The sequence below is a fragment of the Tachysurus vachellii genome, chromosome 2 (genome assembly GCF_030014155.1).
Source record: "Tachysurus vachellii isolate PV-2020 chromosome 2, HZAU_Pvac_v1, whole genome shotgun sequence".
Classification (NCBI taxonomy): Eukaryota; Metazoa; Chordata; class Actinopteri; order Siluriformes; family Bagridae; genus Tachysurus; species Tachysurus vachellii.
Genome location: NC_083461.1, coordinates 10,070,142 through 10,089,358, shown reverse-complemented (window position 1 = coordinate 10,089,358; position 19,217 = coordinate 10,070,142). Strand labels below are relative to the sequence as shown.

At 40.8% G+C, this 19,217-nt stretch overlaps 1 protein-coding gene across 2 annotated transcripts; it reads right to left on the bottom strand.

Annotated features, from left to right (window-relative positions):
- Positions 1–1,391: 1,391 nt before the first annotated feature.
- Positions 1,392–17,739, bottom strand: socs5a (suppressor of cytokine signaling 5a). Of its 2 annotated transcripts, none has more exons than XM_060896219.1 (2): positions 17,384–17,739; positions 1,392–5,412 (listed from the first exon to the last, which is right to left on the bottom strand). In XM_060896219.1, exon 2 carries the CDS (start codon positions 5,391–5,393, stop codon positions 3,819–3,821), a length of 1,575 nt encoding a protein of 524 aa, XP_060752202.1. In that variant the 5' UTR covers positions 5,394–5,412; positions 17,384–17,739; the 3' UTR covers positions 1,392–3,818. The 2 variants fall into 2 exon arrangements, with proteins under 2 accessions (XP_060752202.1, XP_060752211.1); XM_060896228.1 differs by lacking the exon at positions 17,384–17,739 and adding an exon at positions 8,241–8,464.
- Between the last annotated feature and the right edge of the window lie 1,478 nt (positions 17,740–19,217).

The window sequence follows — 19,217 nt, the reverse complement described above, 5'->3', positions numbered from 1 at the left end:
ATAGTGAGAAAGAGTGATATACCTGTGACTCCAGGGAGTTCATGAGGGGTCAATAAACAAATGCTTTGAGGGGCTTTTTCTGTAGTCAACTCAATAAGGTGGTGGCAGACACCGGGCATGAAAAAAGTGTCGTCTTTATCAATTCCGATCATTGTCAAGTGCTGGTTCAATGGCACCCAGGCCACACCCCCACCTTCATTGCTCACCCCTTCATCCCCATGTGCATATACAGCATTAAAGTGACGAGTTGTATTCATGATGTTCAAGATCAATTTCCTTACAATAAAGGATTTCTTTCAATGTAAATAACTCAAATAAGTCACTCAGATGACCAGCCATTCATTCAATTCACTTTGTCAAGCATTACTACACTCAACCTTCCTATGCTATGTACAGAAACATTCCAGATAACATTGAACAGAAAACAATTTCTCCTATAATAAGTGTGCAAGATTATTTCATGAAATGGCTTGCCACATCTCCCCTTAAGGATAAAAGTGAGGTGTTATCAAGTCAAAGAATTAGCTTTTATTGTGGCTTTACCCACATGCTTGGGGCCATAAGACTAAACTCTTATTTTAATTCAAAAAAATGCTAACTCTGATTACTTAAAATTCAGCATCAAGTAAATAACCGGCCTCTAAATATCAGCACCAACATCTGGGTCTTTTTCATATTATTCTAAGTCTCTTGGTGGCCAGAGCGAATGCATACCTCTCCATGCAGCTTCTCTTGTTCTATGCAGAAAAGCATGGAGTCAGACACCAGACGGCCTGAGAATATAAACACTAAACACTGTACCGTTAAACAGTGAGCAGGTGCAGGATGACCATTAAGGTCTAGCCTAAAAAGTCTAGCCTAGTAAACACCCCAGTGAGATACAAGCTTTATTCCCCCCTACACCATCCATAAAGCCTTCAATCCCCTTTTCACACTCATACATGCACACACTTGCTATCCAGTTCTAAAACTTTCAAACATACACATACATCTTGACTATTTAATGGGACACTGAGCTTCTCGTAGGTTGCAGGTTGTCAGTACCTCAGATATTATGAAAAATATCTGAAATATAATATCTCCAGACTTAACATGAAAAAAAAAAAAAAAAAAGAGAAAGGCACTTTTGCATATCATACTACAGAAAACCCACAAGTACCTTTCGGGTCTCTAAATTGGGTCCTCGTATCATTGAAATGTTTAACCTGTAAATAGTAACTGTTCTTGCTCGGAGAGGAAGATGCAGTAAGCCTGTCAACGGATTGATTTGGATCTGCTACAGTCAAAACCAAAAGCTTTGGTCACTTTAATAGATACTTTAGATCATACACATTTATGACACATTGTACCAGTTTACTCAATTTCTCTTCTCCCCCCCCCCCCCCCCACACACACACACATGAACTGGACAATCCCCATTTCAAATGGCGAATTTTCCCTTCCAACACCTCACCACTAAGCATTGTTTTTTACTGCTAATATTAAAAATATTTAAAAATCTGTATCAATATACTTTTTATCCTGTACATCTCTCTAAGAAAACTAGGGGTGGAGAGAAGGGAGAAGCACCATGGTGCCAACACCCCATCCCACTCCATAACCCCTTACCCAACTTCACAGTCTGCCTGAAATGTGCACATGTATCAAGTTACCGAGAGCACCCTTGGAGCCAGGCCAAACATGACACACCTTTACAGGCAGGCAGTGAGAGGGACAGCCAGCCCTCTCAAAAGACCCCATTGTTCTCAGGTAAGCCTGTGGCCTGCCCCACTGCCACCATTCCAGCTGAGGCAGCATGAGCCAGGGAATCTTGCAAACCTTGCCAAATGTCAGACCAAAGAACTCGTTAAAACACGGGACTTGACATGTCCTCTGTGAATGGAAACCTCCCATTGTACGTCATAATATGGGAAGACATCTTGATTACAGTTGATGGAGCAGTGTTGTGCATCAGGAGCAGGTAGAGATGATTTAACACTGTGTCAGTGCCAGAAGTCTGAACATATCCAAGCAATTCCAGACTACTACATCTACCTGATCCTTCACAGCACACAGGGACAAAAAAACAAAAACAAAAACAAAACAAATATACACCCACGACGGATTAGAAAGGAAGTCAATCCACTCCCCATCATTCTCTTTGCTGATGTGTCATGCTGTAAGCAAAAATATTGATATGCTGAAGCTGTATTTCAACCCTTAGCAAGAAATGCTGTTCATATTGAATATGTGTTAGTCATGTAAAATAAAGTAATTGACAGTTATGGGTCTATGTAGGCAGACTGCTTGAGGAATCATCAAATTTTCAGGCTGTGGGAAAAGCATGTGAGAAGCTCCCTAAAGTCTATATGTATAAGTTTAAGTCAATTAATTTAAAGCATTAGCATAGGACTGACTGAATTGCACTTGCATTTAGGAGCTGAACTGGACCTCTGAGACTATGAGAACTATCATATAGTGTAAATCTGAAACTGCAGAGTAATTCCATGCAATAGGACTGACAAGATCACCAAGATGTAGAACTCTAGTGCAATGTGGATCAGAGAAGGTGAGCTTATAGTGTGTATTTGTGTCTATCAGTATATAAACGTTTATACTTAACAATGGTCCCAGTGTTGCAGGATTATATATTGCCTCTGCTGCTCCCACTAATATAAGCACAGTTTAGTTTTAGTGCCCTTTAACACACTCCTTCTCCTTTAGCACTGACAGTCCATTCCACAATAAAACAAAACAAAACAAAGAAAACAGAATTACAATTATCACCACTTTCTGTGCAATTAGTGGTAGGAATTAATGATTACAAAACATATTGATAGCAATGGAACTTTCACACATAGAGTGACTATGTCTTTTAGAAAACCAGGCACACTTGCATCACATAACACGATTGACACTATAACCACATTATGCATCATCATCATAATCATCATCATCACTTCGTGGAAGTGAAAAGAAGCAGAATGTCAGAGACCTTCTGTCGAACCTTCTATAACAGCAGTCTGGACACAAAGTACTGAACCGGGTCCTTCCTTCACAGACCCGCTCTTGTTGTCTGTGAATGCTATAGATCCAAAGTCTATATGTTTCCTGCCCTGCAATGTCTGATCGACTCTTCTTGGCAGGGCAGAATGCACAGAATGCAAATGTGGGACCACTAACAGAGCACCATGAATGCAAAGATTTATCGGTAAACATGACTTGATCACAGCTCTGCCCATGGCACACCATCTTGTCAAAACTGTCCATGAACTGTCCATGACCTCAAAACGTGTCTTTTATTATTATTAAGTGTGGAGGTGAAGGGCTGCACAAATGTATGTTAGTATATGAAAAAGAATAAAAGTAGTGAAAAGAGTAAAAGCAAGTAGCTAAGCAGTGAGAGACGAGATGTACGAGTGCACTTTAGAAGTCGACTCCTCTTCTTTAAAGCAATGCAATGCAAAAAAAAGACACTGGGAGATATGGGGTGGAAAGGTAAAAAAAACCCACTGTTTCAGTTCATTTTCGTGTGTCTACTGGAGGCTGCTTTAGCTGTATAGGTATTTGTTTTGATTAATAACAAACAAACAACAATAAACCCAAACGCTTATATAGTGGGTTTTATGTTCAGGCCCCTTTGCACCTCTCCTGCATTGATTACCCTTCACCTCAAAAGCCTTTTCCTACAAAAACAACATTTCCTCCAAACCTCTTGCAAAGTGCTGAATGGTCTTCTCTTCAGGGAGAGCGCCCATATCCCCTGTTGCTCGGAACACAGTGTAACCCCCTCCCACACCAAAACCCCTTTCTTAATTTATTAGGAGTAGTGCTCTGTTTCACTGGGCCTTGAGAAGCTCTCGCTCAAGCCAGCGTACCCGCACTCTCTGCTTATAATGATACTCCCTGAGGTAGTCTTGCAGCGCAGAGGGTAAAGGTAACGCTGCAATGCCATCGTAGGTGGTCCCGCGGCAGATAACGGCCCGAGCAAGGCTCTGCAGACTAAACGGAAAAGTCCGGTGAAGGGGCAAGGTGAGCAGAGGCTCAAAGAACATGCAGGCGCTGGGGTCCTTGTAGTGCTCCAGCAGTGCCGTGACTGTGGCAGCATGAAACACACAGGGGTCGTGAGCATCAAAGCTGAAGTTGTGGTTCCACTGTTCAATACGTGCATGCAACGAGCGACCGTAACGGCGAAAACTAACAGAAAACAGGTAGTCCTCCTGGGCAGAGTCACGCAACAGAAAAGTGCCCTCAGGCCGGCCATCGAGCAGTGCCTCAGCCTCGTAGCGGTCCATTACACCCCAGTAGCAAGGCAGAGCCATGATCTGCATCAGGTCTGGCACTAAGCAGTGGATGTAGTCAATCTGTGTGTGTACTTTCCAGGGCCCTGGCTGCTTGCCACCAAGGAGGCCCTCTGCTGAATTATGGCGCTGCTTCGGACGGCGAGCCTGTAAACAAAGGGTGGTGGTGTCATCATCTTCAGAGTCACAGTCGACTGCTGTGGCTCCCCGACTCTCTCCCAAGGCCTCCCCCATCCCAGGAGCTAGTTTAGGTCCCAGCTTGTAGACTGTAGCCAATGGAGCTGTAATAGCTTCTATGGTGTGTATCTGTGCATCAGGTGGTGGATCCACTCCCTCTTCTATACTGAGCCTTCGTCGCTCACGCAAACGTTCCTCCTCATCCTCTGGAGAGGCACAAGCACCATTAAGGGCATCTGTGGAGCAGTCCACTGCTGTAGCTGTAACAGGGGCCGTATGCTGTTTGATGAGGTGCCATTTACGAGCAAGATCAGAACCAGGAGGAAAGGGGCATGTTTCCAGCATAAGCTCAGTGATCTGGATCTTGCGCTTGGGTACCCGTGCGTGGGTGCCACGGGATGACAGGCGCAGCGGGAGGCACAGGCCCATGGTTTCATGGAGCTGCTGGCGCAGTGAGCGTGGTGCTCCTGGGTCGAGTTCGTCTTCTCTGTCATTTGTTAGGTGTCTCCTGCGACAGCGCCCACTCCGTCGGTCTGTGGTTTCCAATGAACTCTGTGCCTTGGTGGAGCACGAGTGCCTCTTCTTGCCGCTCCAAGGTGCATGGCGCGAATAGGAGTCTCTGCGGGCACCAAGCATAGCACACCCATCTTCAGTGTCCTGCTCAACTGTGATCTCCAGTATCTGAGGCACATCTGCCACGCAGTTATGACCCCGATGTACCAAACTGCCATTATCCCTACGGGACACTACAGGGTGTGTCGCTAGGCAGTTAGAATGACTGGCTAGTTCTGGTGTGCTCTCCCCCTGGGTCTGGTCCAGACTCCTACAAAATGCTTGTGACTGTGGTTGCATTTCGGTACGGGAACTTCCATCTTGGTGGAGCAGAGACTGACATCCCCTCTTCAGATTACTCCACACCTTCCCTACCTTCTCCATGAGGTGGGGGGACCTTAACCTGATACAGAAGAAGAAACACAGAAAGAACACAGTTTAAGTATTTATAACCACACAAACACCAAGGTTTATACAAATAAATTGTCAATGAATATTAAGAACTGCGTATGAAGCAACTGACTGAGAAGGGTCTGCTGAATCCCTTGTGAGTTTTAGGGACTATGCGAGGACTAGACTGTTAAGTAGCTAAGTGATTAAAATGTTGCCAGGCAGAGTTGCAGGGACCCAAGGCCAATGCTAAAAATGAAGCCATGGACACGCTCCCAGTCGACCTGCTGCCACGGGCTGAGTTACAATGCCAGACTGATCTTGTCTCTCACTGACCAGGTGCAGTACAGCAGCAGCAATAAACTAATGAACCGTGACTCTACATCTTAATTTACCGCAACTTATTTGACTCCGAAATGGAACACTGACACAACAAATATATATCAATGCTTCAGCATAGGAGATCCATGCAATTTCTGCGATCTCTATAAACTGGATCAAGGTTTGCACCATCATCTTACTTCAGGTCTTCACAGTTATTTGGTATAAGAGTGAACAACAACAACAAAAAAAAAAAAAAATCAGGTTGTACTGTTTCTGAGTAATATCAATGTGAAGACTGATTCTACCTGGACCTCATATATTGAGTGACCCTGTTGACCTCTCTCTTTAGTAAAGGGTGAACGTTTCTACAGTTCAGTCATTACACACCCATCCAAAAAATTACATTTGGGTGTTTCCACAGCCAGCCATTAAATTGTATCTTGTATTAACAGTAATGTCACACCTTGTTTAACAATGGCACTAAATATGTACACACACACACACACACAACCGGTAGTATACACCAACCTTAAAGTCTAATTTCTTAGTAATTTTTTTATAATAAAAGTTGCTAACATTCACAAAGGTTGCACTGCTCAATTCAACACTCAAACACAGTCAGTTGGGACATAAATAAATAAGCCTTTGTTAAGAGAACACCAGGAATACTGGATTTTGTGCACTGTAAAACTGAGAAAAGCAAATCAAGTTTGCAACCCACTGTTGAATGAACACAGCTGGTCTTGAAGCAGGCCTGTGTTTATGTAATTTTTGAGAAGAAAAAGGTTGATTTGAAACATGTAAGAAATAAAACTTGCTGCAATTATCTCACTTGACCATCTCATATTTCTGCAATCCAACCCATGTACTGTAATACCAACTTTCCAAGGTTTCCAGTGAAACAATAATTTTTTAACAAAAAGCTCAAGGAGTTGTAGCCATTACCTTTTGTCTAGCTACAGATCATTGAAGGGTGTTAAGTGGCATTAACAGCCAAGCTAACTAGGTATCTGATGACGTGGATAAAAAAAACAATTAAAAATGTATACAGATAGAATGTGAACATTATGAATATGGCATTTAAATAAAGGGGTATGTTTTTGGAAGACGGCTGGATCATTTTTGGATCATTAGTACACTGCAGACGTGTAGCGTGTGCTGAAGTGGTATGCACTACAACCTCAATCTGTCTAGTCTTATACAGGAATAATAAAAATAACATAAATCAAAAGTACAGAGATTATAAAAGATTCTAAAGATTAAAAAAAAACAAAAACACACATACACATAAATACATACATACATACATATATACATTTTATATATATATATATATATATATATATATATATATATATATATATATATATATATATATGTATACACACACACACACATACACACACACAGTGTTGTGCTAGTTACTAAGAAATAGTAACTAGTTACCGTTACTAGTTACTTCATTCAAGAAGTAACAATTACTTTGTTGATTACTTACACCAAAATTAACGTTACTGTTAAAAGTAACTTTTTAGTTACCTTTTTAAAGAACGTTCTTTAATGTTCCCATTAATGCCCTTTTATGCGTTATGGTCTATACAAACACAAAACTAGTTTTTTTTTCACCATTACTGCCGCACATACTTGAATAAACGGAAACACGCCGACAGTGCGGCGTCTTCGTGTTTACAGTGGTTGGCATCCACCAATCCTACAATGCGTCGCTGCTGTAAACAGGTTAGGCTGTAGGCTACACTTCAGCCAAAATTAATTAATTTAAAATAGTTACGGAAAACGCACCATATGGTAACGGTAATTACCGTTAGAGTAATTAGTTACTGCCACATACTGCCCAACAATTTATACACACACACACGCACATACATATACACATATACATATATATACATATACACATATACATATATCTATCTATCTATCTATCTATCTATCTATCTATCTATCTATCTATCTATATCTCCCCACACAACCCCAACCAACCCCAGCCACCCACCGACACACCCACCCACGTTTTTGTAAAAACATAGCTTAAGGGAGTCTTAAAAAAATGTTTTAAATCCATATCACACTCCACTGTAATGAATGAGCAATCTGTCTGGCTTTACGGAGTTTGCAGGACAAATATGTTTGATCTGTCCATTCAAACTGTCCATTCAAATCTAAAGGGTATAGGCCAATGGTTTGGTTGTTTGCAAATAGTCAGATGTTTGATTGAATTATGTGCGATTAGGGATGCTGCAGTGACTGCAAACTGTATTTGTTGCCATTGATCACTATCTCACTGGAAGAGTATAACTCATTAGGTTTCACGTTCATAACTTTTTTGCGATCTTTGGTGGAAAATGTACATATAGGCCTCCTACATTTTACTGGGATAAACATGTCCTAAATTAATTTTCTAAAAATGTTTCATGAGAACTGATCACATCAGTGATAAAAAGTGATAATTATTTTGAAAATATCCCCAGGCTCTACTATGTAGAGGATAATACCTACTGGATCCTGCTGCTCTTGCTTTAGTCTTTATTAGCCTGGAATTGACTTTCCATTCATGTTCCTTTACCTCATTTCTTCAAGCACACATGCACTCAAATCTGAACACAAATAGACACAGAACAGGTGGATCCTTAAATGAATCCCATGTGAAAAGACAATATCCCACTCAGGGATGCAGTCAGTGATGAATCATGTTCAATATTACTAAAAGTTTCCAGCCATTGTGTTTTCCTTCACCCTGCATGCTGCATCAAGCTAGAGCTTGATTGGTTGAGCCCATGTGTGGCAGGGGACAGGGCAGCACACTAAAGGCAAACAAAATATATTTGGTCCAAAAAGCACCATGAGACGGCAGATTGGAAAATGGTAACCAACACAGAGAAATTCAAATTACCAACTATTTCACGTGTGTGCCTGACCTTCTCTTTAGTGTTTGTGGCAAGTCTCACAAGCCTGTGGAAAGTAACAGGAGATTCTGTTATATTTCACCAATAAATGTGACCCAGAACCACAGCAATCGGACACGGCAGATGAACAACTGAACACTTTTCCCATAGCATGCAAGCGCACACAAGATTATCTTGTTTACACACAAACTGCTTTAACAAAACCATTAAAATATGTTTAAAGACTTTATTTTTAACCTGTGTTGTGAAAATCAGCACACACAAGTGCAGAAAGCCAATTAGATTTCAAGAGATTCAGTTAGATTCTGAAGCTTACAGCCATAAAACCTGTAGAAAAGATAAGACACTCTGTGTCCTGTGGATTCTGCATCAGAGGACCAATAGGACAAAAAAAAAAAAAAATGTAGGCTATTGAATATTGCCCTGTACCTCCGGGTTAGGAGATTGATTTCGATCTCTGCTCAAGGTCATTCTTTACTTAATCTCCCTGTGCACTGGGGGTTATTTCCCCAATCCAAAGATGTGTGGTAGACTGACTGGCATTTAATTGCCTCCGTGTGTGTGTATGTGCTTTCTGCGATGGGTTATCATTACGGTTTGAATGTCTATAAGAATACAGATTGTGGACTTAAAAACGGTTTAGCTAGTGCATAAAGTTCGCTCATGTTGGCAATTAGTGGAAATTTGGAAAAAAATACACAATGCAGCCAGAAGTTTGTAGACAAGCGACCATGAAGATTCACGAAGATACCCATGTGCTTGTTGAACATTTTAGCCATTTCATTTTTAAAATATAAACATAATCCTGAGCAAGTGGAATGGCCCAACAAATAAAAATAAATATGTAACTAAAAACTGCACACTAAATATGAAAAAATGCAAGATTAACAAGAAGAGATCTGAATTGTTGTGTATGCAAATCAATGATTAACCTGAGGGTGTGATTTCATATTGATAAGTGTCTCAAAATTAGGAAGGCAAGATCTGTCGATTCGTCTATTTGGAGTGCAAAATATTAATGCGCATTAATACATGTTACCATCTGCTGCTTTATGTCCTATATGGTGTCACTGGAGATTGGAATGTTTTTCCCAAGGGATTTGCAGCAAATTTGAAACAAGGAGCAAAAAAATGGAGGCCAATACAAGATCCCCTGTAATTGTGAAGGCCTTCTGAAATACGTTGAGCAAGTCTGCACGAAGTGTTTGCTCCTGAACAGTGCACACGGTTTTGATCATTTTTTTGAGAACTGTCCAGATCCTGGTGCTTTCTTCTGAAAACCTCAACAGGGTTGTCTTTATGGCTTTAGTGTTATTTCTCTAAATACCTTTTGAATTTTGATGGTTTCATGCTTCGATGGTTTTAACACTCACCACACAAAACCCACTGTTGTGTGCACAAACCATGCTTGTCTTCTGTGCAAGTAAAGCTGTATTTTATGTAAGCCGGGTCTGATTCAGGTATCTTGCATAGTTTGTTCCATTCTTTTTGAGGACAAGGGAATATCATGCTATTATTTCCATGTTAGTATCAATTGTTTACAGATGAATCGGTTCCTAAATGAGCTGTACATAGAACCTGACATGATCGAATGTGTTCGGTTTCATTATGTTTTGAAGTTAGCTGTGTTTTTCTTCCCAGCGGTTCATGACCCAAAGGTCCTGAGGCAGATTTCTGGGATGTGACCCAACAGCTAAGAAACACAGTTGTAGATAATGTTCTGCTTCCTGCTTCGTTGCAACTGTTTGGGGACGGACCACATGTTTGTGTGATGGTCAAGGGATTATAAACCTTTGGGCCTATTATATAGATATGGGTAGATGAACAAATGGATTATCTTTACTGATTTTTCTTTTTATACAAAGTTTCATATAAATATTTTATAGCAATTAAATTTTTTAAACCTATTTTCTAGGTTGTGCTTTTGTATGTTGTGTTTTATTCATGAGTCATACCATTATCAGGTGTTTCAATTTCATTTTAGATAATGTAAGCCTTCTTGCATTTATAAATGAATATAAAAAAATATAAAAATGCTGCACAAACAGCCTTGAAGCCAGATTTCTGACAGAACAGAGATTTAGTGATTCCACAATGTGATTGTAAATTATACAAGGATTTACTGCTTTATAGCTGGCAACTAGATCACATTTTCCGGATAAAATAAATACCTCTGAAATTGCTGGGTGTACAGCACCTCTGCTTTTCTCTCCTATCATATAACAGGATATTGAAAGTGTTGCATTTTGACTTGCAGCAGCCACATTGCAGAAGGCTTTGCTGCTTGAGAACAAGAGCTCTTGTCCCAACCCAATAGTTTGGATACACCGTGACAGCGTTTGCACGAAATCTGGCACTAGATCACAAAACACAAGGCCATTAACACTAGGCTTGGGTTTCTGATACCAAGAACATAAGAGCATCCACTTCCTGGTAGTGCAGGTCCTCTTCACCCCCACCGTCGCTCATCTACACCTGATACCGCAGCCAAACTCTACACTGCACACCTCGAACACCCTGCTACAGTGACACATGGAAGAAACCGTTCTCTCTACCTTCTCCTGTCTCCACATTCATCCATTCAACTGGTCCACAAAGAAGAAAATATCCAGTACAACGGCTTCATCACAAGAAAATCTTTCACCGTAATGAAGACCAACCTCCATATAGGCTTTGACAAAACTTCTTGATGCGTGAGATCTATAAAGATAATACACGTCGCAAACCCGACTGCCTTCCATCACGACCTCGAAGTAATCAAAAAGAAGTTTTTCTTTGGTAAAGCCTCAACATGAGCAGACATTTTTGGAATGAGAATTAATCAGTACTAATCAGTAACAGAAACACTGCCAAGCAAAATTCATGTGCAAGCCCAGACTTTCGTTACTGTTCTAGTTACGTAGAACAACTGTTTCCAAGTAAACAATGCAAGCTGAATGTGACGAATCAAATAATATAAAAAAATCTTCGCCCGCTGAAGGGAGTATGCTTTTGCTTACCTCCTTCAACAGCCAAACAGAACCGTGCTTCAAGTCAAATCTCTATACAAACATAACCATCAATGGCTTAATTACTTAATTATACCAAATGGCGTCTTAAGAACAACTGATATTAACGTCCACATCCTGGATGGGTGTTACATCCATAAGGACAGACAAAAACAAGCGTATATTTAAGTCTTTGCTCCCAGACTGGGTTCTGATCATTTTTTGGACTTAATGTTCACAGCAACAGGACAAGCCTGAAGCTTCTTCTTCTTCTGCAATATACAATAGAAACACTTGCTATATGGCAAAATATCAAAATCACAATATTAAAAACATCTTCAGAATAGCCGATATACTGTACATCCCTGTATATACATTTCCGATGCACAAAGCTCCAACAAGGATTTTTTCGATATAGAAACAGAGGGGAAATCAAACAAAAAATTAGTTATAATCCCAGTTAGAAACTGTCCAGTATGATGGCAAAGACCCCAGACAATAATAACAAGTAAAAACTCTATCAATCAAACTCTATCAAACACTCACAATACTGCTTAATTCCCTACACATACAATTAAAGGTGGGGTGCACGATGTTTGAATGCCAATGTTGAAAATTTGAAATCACCAAAACAAACATGCCCCTAACTCAAATGGGTGTCACCCCTGCTTTGATAGCTCAGCCCCACACATACATACGTAACCTAGGCAACTATTATGGCGGAGCCTGCTGGGGCAGCTGACCGAGGGGATATTTTTATCAATAAATAAACTCAATGACTAATACAAATGTGTTTTTGTAGTACTGTGTGTTGTACCATGAAAGGATTAGCTCCGTTTCACGCAGAAGACAATGTTCAACACCTAGAACCAGAGGCAGAGGTAACATTAGAGGCAGAGGTCTTAATGTTGCTGCGGATAAACACATGGAAACAAAAGACTTGGATCCTTTTTTCGCTGTTCATTTTTATCCGCCATGTCAATGTTTCAATCGCTTTCTGCTAATGACAGACATGCGCACTGAACACTCTCTCCACCGCATATTGAAAAGATACGCCCCTTTCTGCTCATTGGCTACACCTATGTTTTGTTTGTCGGCCCGAATCAGTTTTCTAAAGCAGTTTTCAAACATCGTGCACCCCACCTTTAACGTCATCTGAAACAAACCAGCGAAAGAGAAAGCAGCTCACGAGCTTTAATAAGAACGGTCACGAGTAAATGTTTCCGTCTTCTTTTCCCTGTGATCAACGCAAACGTAGACCACTGAAAAACAAGACGAACATGTCCACGGTAAAGCTCATTTACACCAAACGTTTAAAAAGGTATTTATCTGACGTCAACTCACCCGAAACAGATACGCTTCCGTTTTGCCAGATGTTTAAATCCATTCCCAAAAAAAACTTTAAAATTTTGAGCTTTAAGCAAGATACATTCAAAAACACCTTCTTTTACACATAATTTAATATAAAGTACGAAGAATTTACTTTATTTGTTGACCTGCTTTTGTATTACTTCTTGGTTTCTTGTACTTAGTCTTATATTATTATTTTACAGTATACTGCCTCTTGTTTTTAATGTTATGAATCCTTGCAGATGCGTTAGGAACTCTGTTTTGCTTTTTGTAAGTCGCTGTGGATAAAAGCGTCAGTAAATCCACAATCCTCATGAATAACCAGATCGAATACCAATGAGCTGTTTACTCACCGTCCTGCTGTCCTGATCAACTTCGACTATCCACCCGCTCAGTTCTACAGACCTGGTTGTATGCATGGGCATTATTTTTTGTGGACAAAAATGAATATGAAGTTCTACAGTTGTTACATTCTTTGGCTTTGCGGCAATTTAAAGAATAACAAATGGACCAAATGTAAAGAGGATACCAAAATAAATGCACCTAGCTAGCTTATTCATGCTGAATTACCTCATTATTACTATGTCAAGTGGGGAAATTCGAGCAGCACTGATTATGTCTTTTAAAAAAACACTGAAGCCCTATATGGATGGGATTACATTTACATGGGGTCCTGGGGTATATCAGGGAATGTCAGTGTTTTTCTCAGGTCGTCTTTGGGAAATGTACAGGCCAAATTATCCACTGTTTTATTCCTGTCTTATAGACATGTCCATGATTTTCTATAAAGATGTCACCTCACACTGGAAAAAAGATGTTTGACTGTTACTGCTTGCTTTATATAGTCTCATGGGGCTCATTTCAGTGACACCCAAGCATTAAACAAAATAGATGCTTCTCATATAACTTGTGATTATTGTTTTATTATATTGCTAAATTGATCGCTCGGATGCTGCGTCGCTTACGAAACGCGATCTTCGAAGTACATGACGCAATCGGCGTTCATACAAAATATAATTCGGTTACAACCTCACTATTCCTCTAGTCAGGTGCAAGATTCTGATAGCTGAGGTGACATACAATTTTTCTTGTTGAATTCACCTTGATAAACTAATCCATTCTGAATAGGGCCTAAACAATTCTGGGAAGGAATGCAACTCAAATTCTATTTTGCAATATTGTATACAAAAAACAAAGCCAAATGTCCTGCTAGACTGCTATTTGAACATCTGAGATCTGGAAGCACTTTAAAACCCAGATGTGGAACAGAAATGTACCCTGGCCAGGGAACCTTGTCAGGATGCCTGAACTAGAGAATGAGGCATCGTGAAGCGTCGATCAGATCTCACTCAACAGTCAGCTTGTGTCATTTGGGACGCACATGATACCAACCTTGTTCTTTAATTGATTTATTCATTGTTTTAAAAAAAACAAACAACAACAACGACAAACTTATTCTGAAGAAAGGCGATGACAAAACAACGTTTAATGGACTGCACTTCTTGTGTGGAAAATGTATTACTTACATCTAGAAATACCAGCACACATTGTATGAGCATCTCCCATGTAACATGGTGCCAACACGTTCCTCCTGTACGTATGCACGTGAAGTGACGTATCGACTCCAGACACCAAGCATATGCAGAACGTGACGAAACAAAAAAAACTTTGCATTGTCAGTTTTATGCTGCCTCACTGTTAATAAGTAAATAAGGGACGTACTGAGCTGATACTGAACACTGACTCTGGAGTTAATGCTGCCTTGAAATCTTGGCTCAAGTTTGTCATTTGCTAGGGTTGAATTGAATTTTGGTATCGTGTATCAATTGTATACTGTGCTCATTTAGCCATACGTGCAAAAGTGCTCCCATTAACAAATGTTTCTACGTGATATAAGCTTAATGGTAGACACTGAGCTAAAGACTAGATGGCAGAAAATGACTATTAACTGGAGGAATTAAAGAATCGTCCTAGCCTACTGCTATCAGCACCCGGAAACAACGATTTCTGAAGCAAACACTGGATACCAGCTCATAACCAGTGTACTGTTCCTGACAGTCACTGTTCGTTAATAACAACAAAGGATTCCTCGGTAATGAGGATAATACAATACACTTCACTTACAGCTGTGCAGAAATACTTTCCAATTAGCACTTATATTATTAACTTATATTGTCACAAAGCAATTTCACAGATATCCAGACATAAGTACAGTTTACATATAACCTACAAGCCAGAGGCGCCGGCGGAAAGAGACGACACGCAAAAGAAACCTTGAGAGGAACCAGACTCATAAAGAAGACATCAGATGAGAATATAAATCATTACTCTTCTACACTGTCAAGTAGTGCAAAGTGTATTGGAAAGAGCCTTATTATAGGGTCATTTCCAAAGTAAAATAACAAAAATGCACTACCTTCCACTACAACCTTCATTAATATAGCTAGTTAATGCATTTCATCTGAACTCAACTAGCTAACATTATAATAAGCGTGCCTAGGTTAGTCCAAGTGCACGAACATGCACGTGTGACTTTCTTGGCCACTACGTGAACCAGAGAAACATAAAAAAAACTAAATAGAATGTTCCATGATGTCCCTGATAGCTTAATGCTTAATATACTAAATAGGTCAATAATTTTAGTATTGGTATAGAGCAAAAACCACAAACATATTCTCCCATTTGGTTTTTGTGAAAATAACATCACTGACGCGTCCCTAACCATTTCTGTTCTAAGCCACACAGTGATTATGATGATGTTTGCCAATCATGTACAGGATACAGGTCGTCTTTAAGCACACAATCATCACACCTCTTATGTCTCGCATAACTAAGCAACAGAAACCTGAAGAGTTAGCTCGGTTCTCGCACGTACGTCAGCGTGCATCGATCTTGGTATTTTATTAAATCTAGAAATCAGTCTTGACTCCAGTTTTCCTCATCGACATGTCACCACGGCACGCTTTGTGCTCTTCTTTCTAACACCATACACAACTTCTTTGTGACTGTAAACCACAGAACCTGTGTGATCTGTAAATTATATTTAGAAGTACGCAAGATGTGATTGCAGACTAAGGTTTTCTTGTACAGATGTGTGACATGAGGACTGCACAAGAGAACTAAATAAACATGGAGGCTTTCTCCACATAATACATAAGGAGCTTTAGGGGGAAATTAAGTCTTACAGGCCTGATTTTTAACCTTTATCTGCATGTTTGAGAGGGAGTTTATACCTGCAGTCTGTGTTAACACACACACACACACAGTCACACACACACAGTCACACACACACAGTCACACACACACAGTCACACACACACACAGTCACACACACAGATAGTCTCACACACACACAGTCACACATACAGTCACACACACAGTCACACACACACACACAGTCACACACACACACACAGATAGTCTCACACACACACAAAGTCACACATACAGTCACACACACACACAAAGTCACACATACAGTCACACACACAGTCACACACACACAGTCACACACACACACACACACACAGTCACACACACACACAGTCACACACACACACAGTCACACACACACACAGTCACACACACACACAGATAGTCTCACACACACACACAAAGTCACACATACAGTCACACACACACAGTCACACACACACACACAGTCACACACACACACACACAGTCACACACACACACACAGTCACACACACACACACAGTCACACACACACACAGTCACACACACACACACAGTCAGTCACACACACAGTCAGTCACACACACAGTCAGTCACACACACAGTCAGTCACACACACAGTCAGTCACACACACACACACAGTCAGTCACACACAGTCAGTCACACACACAGATAGTCTCACACACAGATAGTCTCACACACACACACACACAAAGTCACACATAGTCTCACACACACACAGTCACACACACACACACACAGTCACACACACACACAGTCACTCACACAGATAGTCTCACACACACACACACAAAGTCACACATACAGTCACACACACATTACTAGATTAGGAACCTTTAGGAAGACTTGCATGCTGTATACATAGAAATAGCCTGAGTTATCATTAGGGTTTAATTCTGCACACTTTATCTGGTTTAAAGGGCTCCTAACCTACATGTGTGTAATGTAGAGGTTGTGTTTATCTTCAGCACAATGTTGGACTTGTAATTTTACAGAATATACAGTAGGAAAGTATCAGCTTGAGTTATTTATCCCTCTATGGTGTGTGTGTGTGTGTGTGTAGCTGAGACCAGGGGCCTAACAACTAAAAACTATTTAAAGAGGCCTTGAAACAACACAGTACAAAACTAGAAAGGAAAAGAAATCGGTGCACAATCCACTTAAAGCCGAAGACAAACTCACCTGCAGTCCTGTTTGTGCTCGTTTACTATTTTCTCGACAGGTTTTCTTTGTTTGCGACAAAAATGCGACCATGAAAAGTCGGACCCATTTTTTCACCGTGTCGGAACAAGTCGGAAGATAAAACACAAACACCTCCGGGATCATAAACAACAGGCTACGAACACAAACGTGGATCGGAACGTCAACATTTTAGGACTCTTTTTTTTTTTTTTAGATTAAAAAACTAGTCCTAAAACCCTTCTTCCCGCTGCCTTCCTCGCTCCCTGAGGGCCGATATGGTGGCAGCAGGAGAAGAGAGCAGAGCCGAGCGGAGGAGAGGAGGGAGACGGGAAACTATGACTGACAGCCACTCTGTCCAATCGCAGATTGCTTGGGATCCAAAGCTTCCGACAGATAGTTTCCCACCTGCATTCCGACAAGACCCGCCTCCTTCAGAAAACGTTAGGCATACGTAGAAGGTCTCCCTCATTATTACATATAATACTCTTTAAAGCAGTAATATAATGTGGGCAGGATCAGGATTCAGCGAAATGTTAAATGCCCATATGATGATAAACTAAAATGACCAAATTCGGCCAGTTTAATGAATCATACTATAATGTATATCCAGGTTTGTAAAAAGGGTTTTGTGTGTGTGTGTGTGAGAGAGAGAGAGAGAGAGAGAGACTATGTGTGTGAGAGACTGTGTGTGTGAGTGACTGTGTGTGTGTGTGACTGTGTGTGTGTGTGACTGTGTGTGTGTGTGTGTGTGTGTGTGAGAGAGAGAGAGAGAGACTGTGTGTGAGAGACTGTGTGTGTGTGTGTGACTGTGTGTGTGTGTGTGTGTGTGTGTGTGAGAGAGAGAGAGAGAGAGACTATGTGTGTGAGAGACTGTGTGTGAGTGACTGTGTGTGTGTGTGTGACTGTGTGTGTGTGTGTGTGTGAGAGAGAGAGAGAGAGAGAGAGAGAGAGAGAGACTGTGTGTGAGAGACTGTGTGTGTGTGTGTGACTGTGTGTGTGTGTGTGTGTGTGTGTGAGAGAGAGAGAGAGAGAGAGACTATGTGTGTGAGAGACTGTGTGTGTGAGTGACTGTGTGTGTGTGTGTGACTGTGTGTGTGTGTGTGTGTGTGTGTGTGTGTGTGTGTGTGAGAGAGAGAGAGAGAGAGAGAGACTATGTGTGTGAGAGACTGTGTGTGTGTGTGTGTGTGTGACTGTGTGTGTGTGTGACTGTGTGTGTGTGTGTGTGTGAGAGAGAGAGAGAGAGACTATGTGTGTGAGAGACTGTGTGTGTGTGTGACTGTGTGTGTGTGAGAGAGAGAGACTGTGAGAGAGAGAGAGACTGTGTGTGTGTGTGTGTGTGTTTCAGTCATTTAGGAAGACTTGTTATGACTGTATGAGTATATCCATGATCTATTGGAGCAGTGGAGAACACTGTACTGTAAGTCCTCAGTCATGTGAGCAAGTTCTGCTGGTGCCATGTCCTCTCCTGTCCACCTGGTCATCCATAACATATGTATAATGTGTGACAGGTAGACTGTTCTCCTCTTTATTCCTACTTGAACTCCACCAGGACATCAACTGCTACATTCAGAGCCTTCACGTCTATGGTCAAGTTCGACTGAATCAGAACTATGAAGGCTGCTTACGTTTGGCTTACATTATTCGAGACTTAATCTTTATAGTAACATATGTTTAGCGTGTGTGTTTAAAAATAAATACATATTCGTAATATATTAAAATAAAAATGTGACATTATTGTAAATGTTGCTGTAAATATTTTAGCAATAGTTTGAAGAGTAGTCTGAGTAGCATAATTTTATGTGAAGGAAACTATATCATCCATGAGCATGTCGAC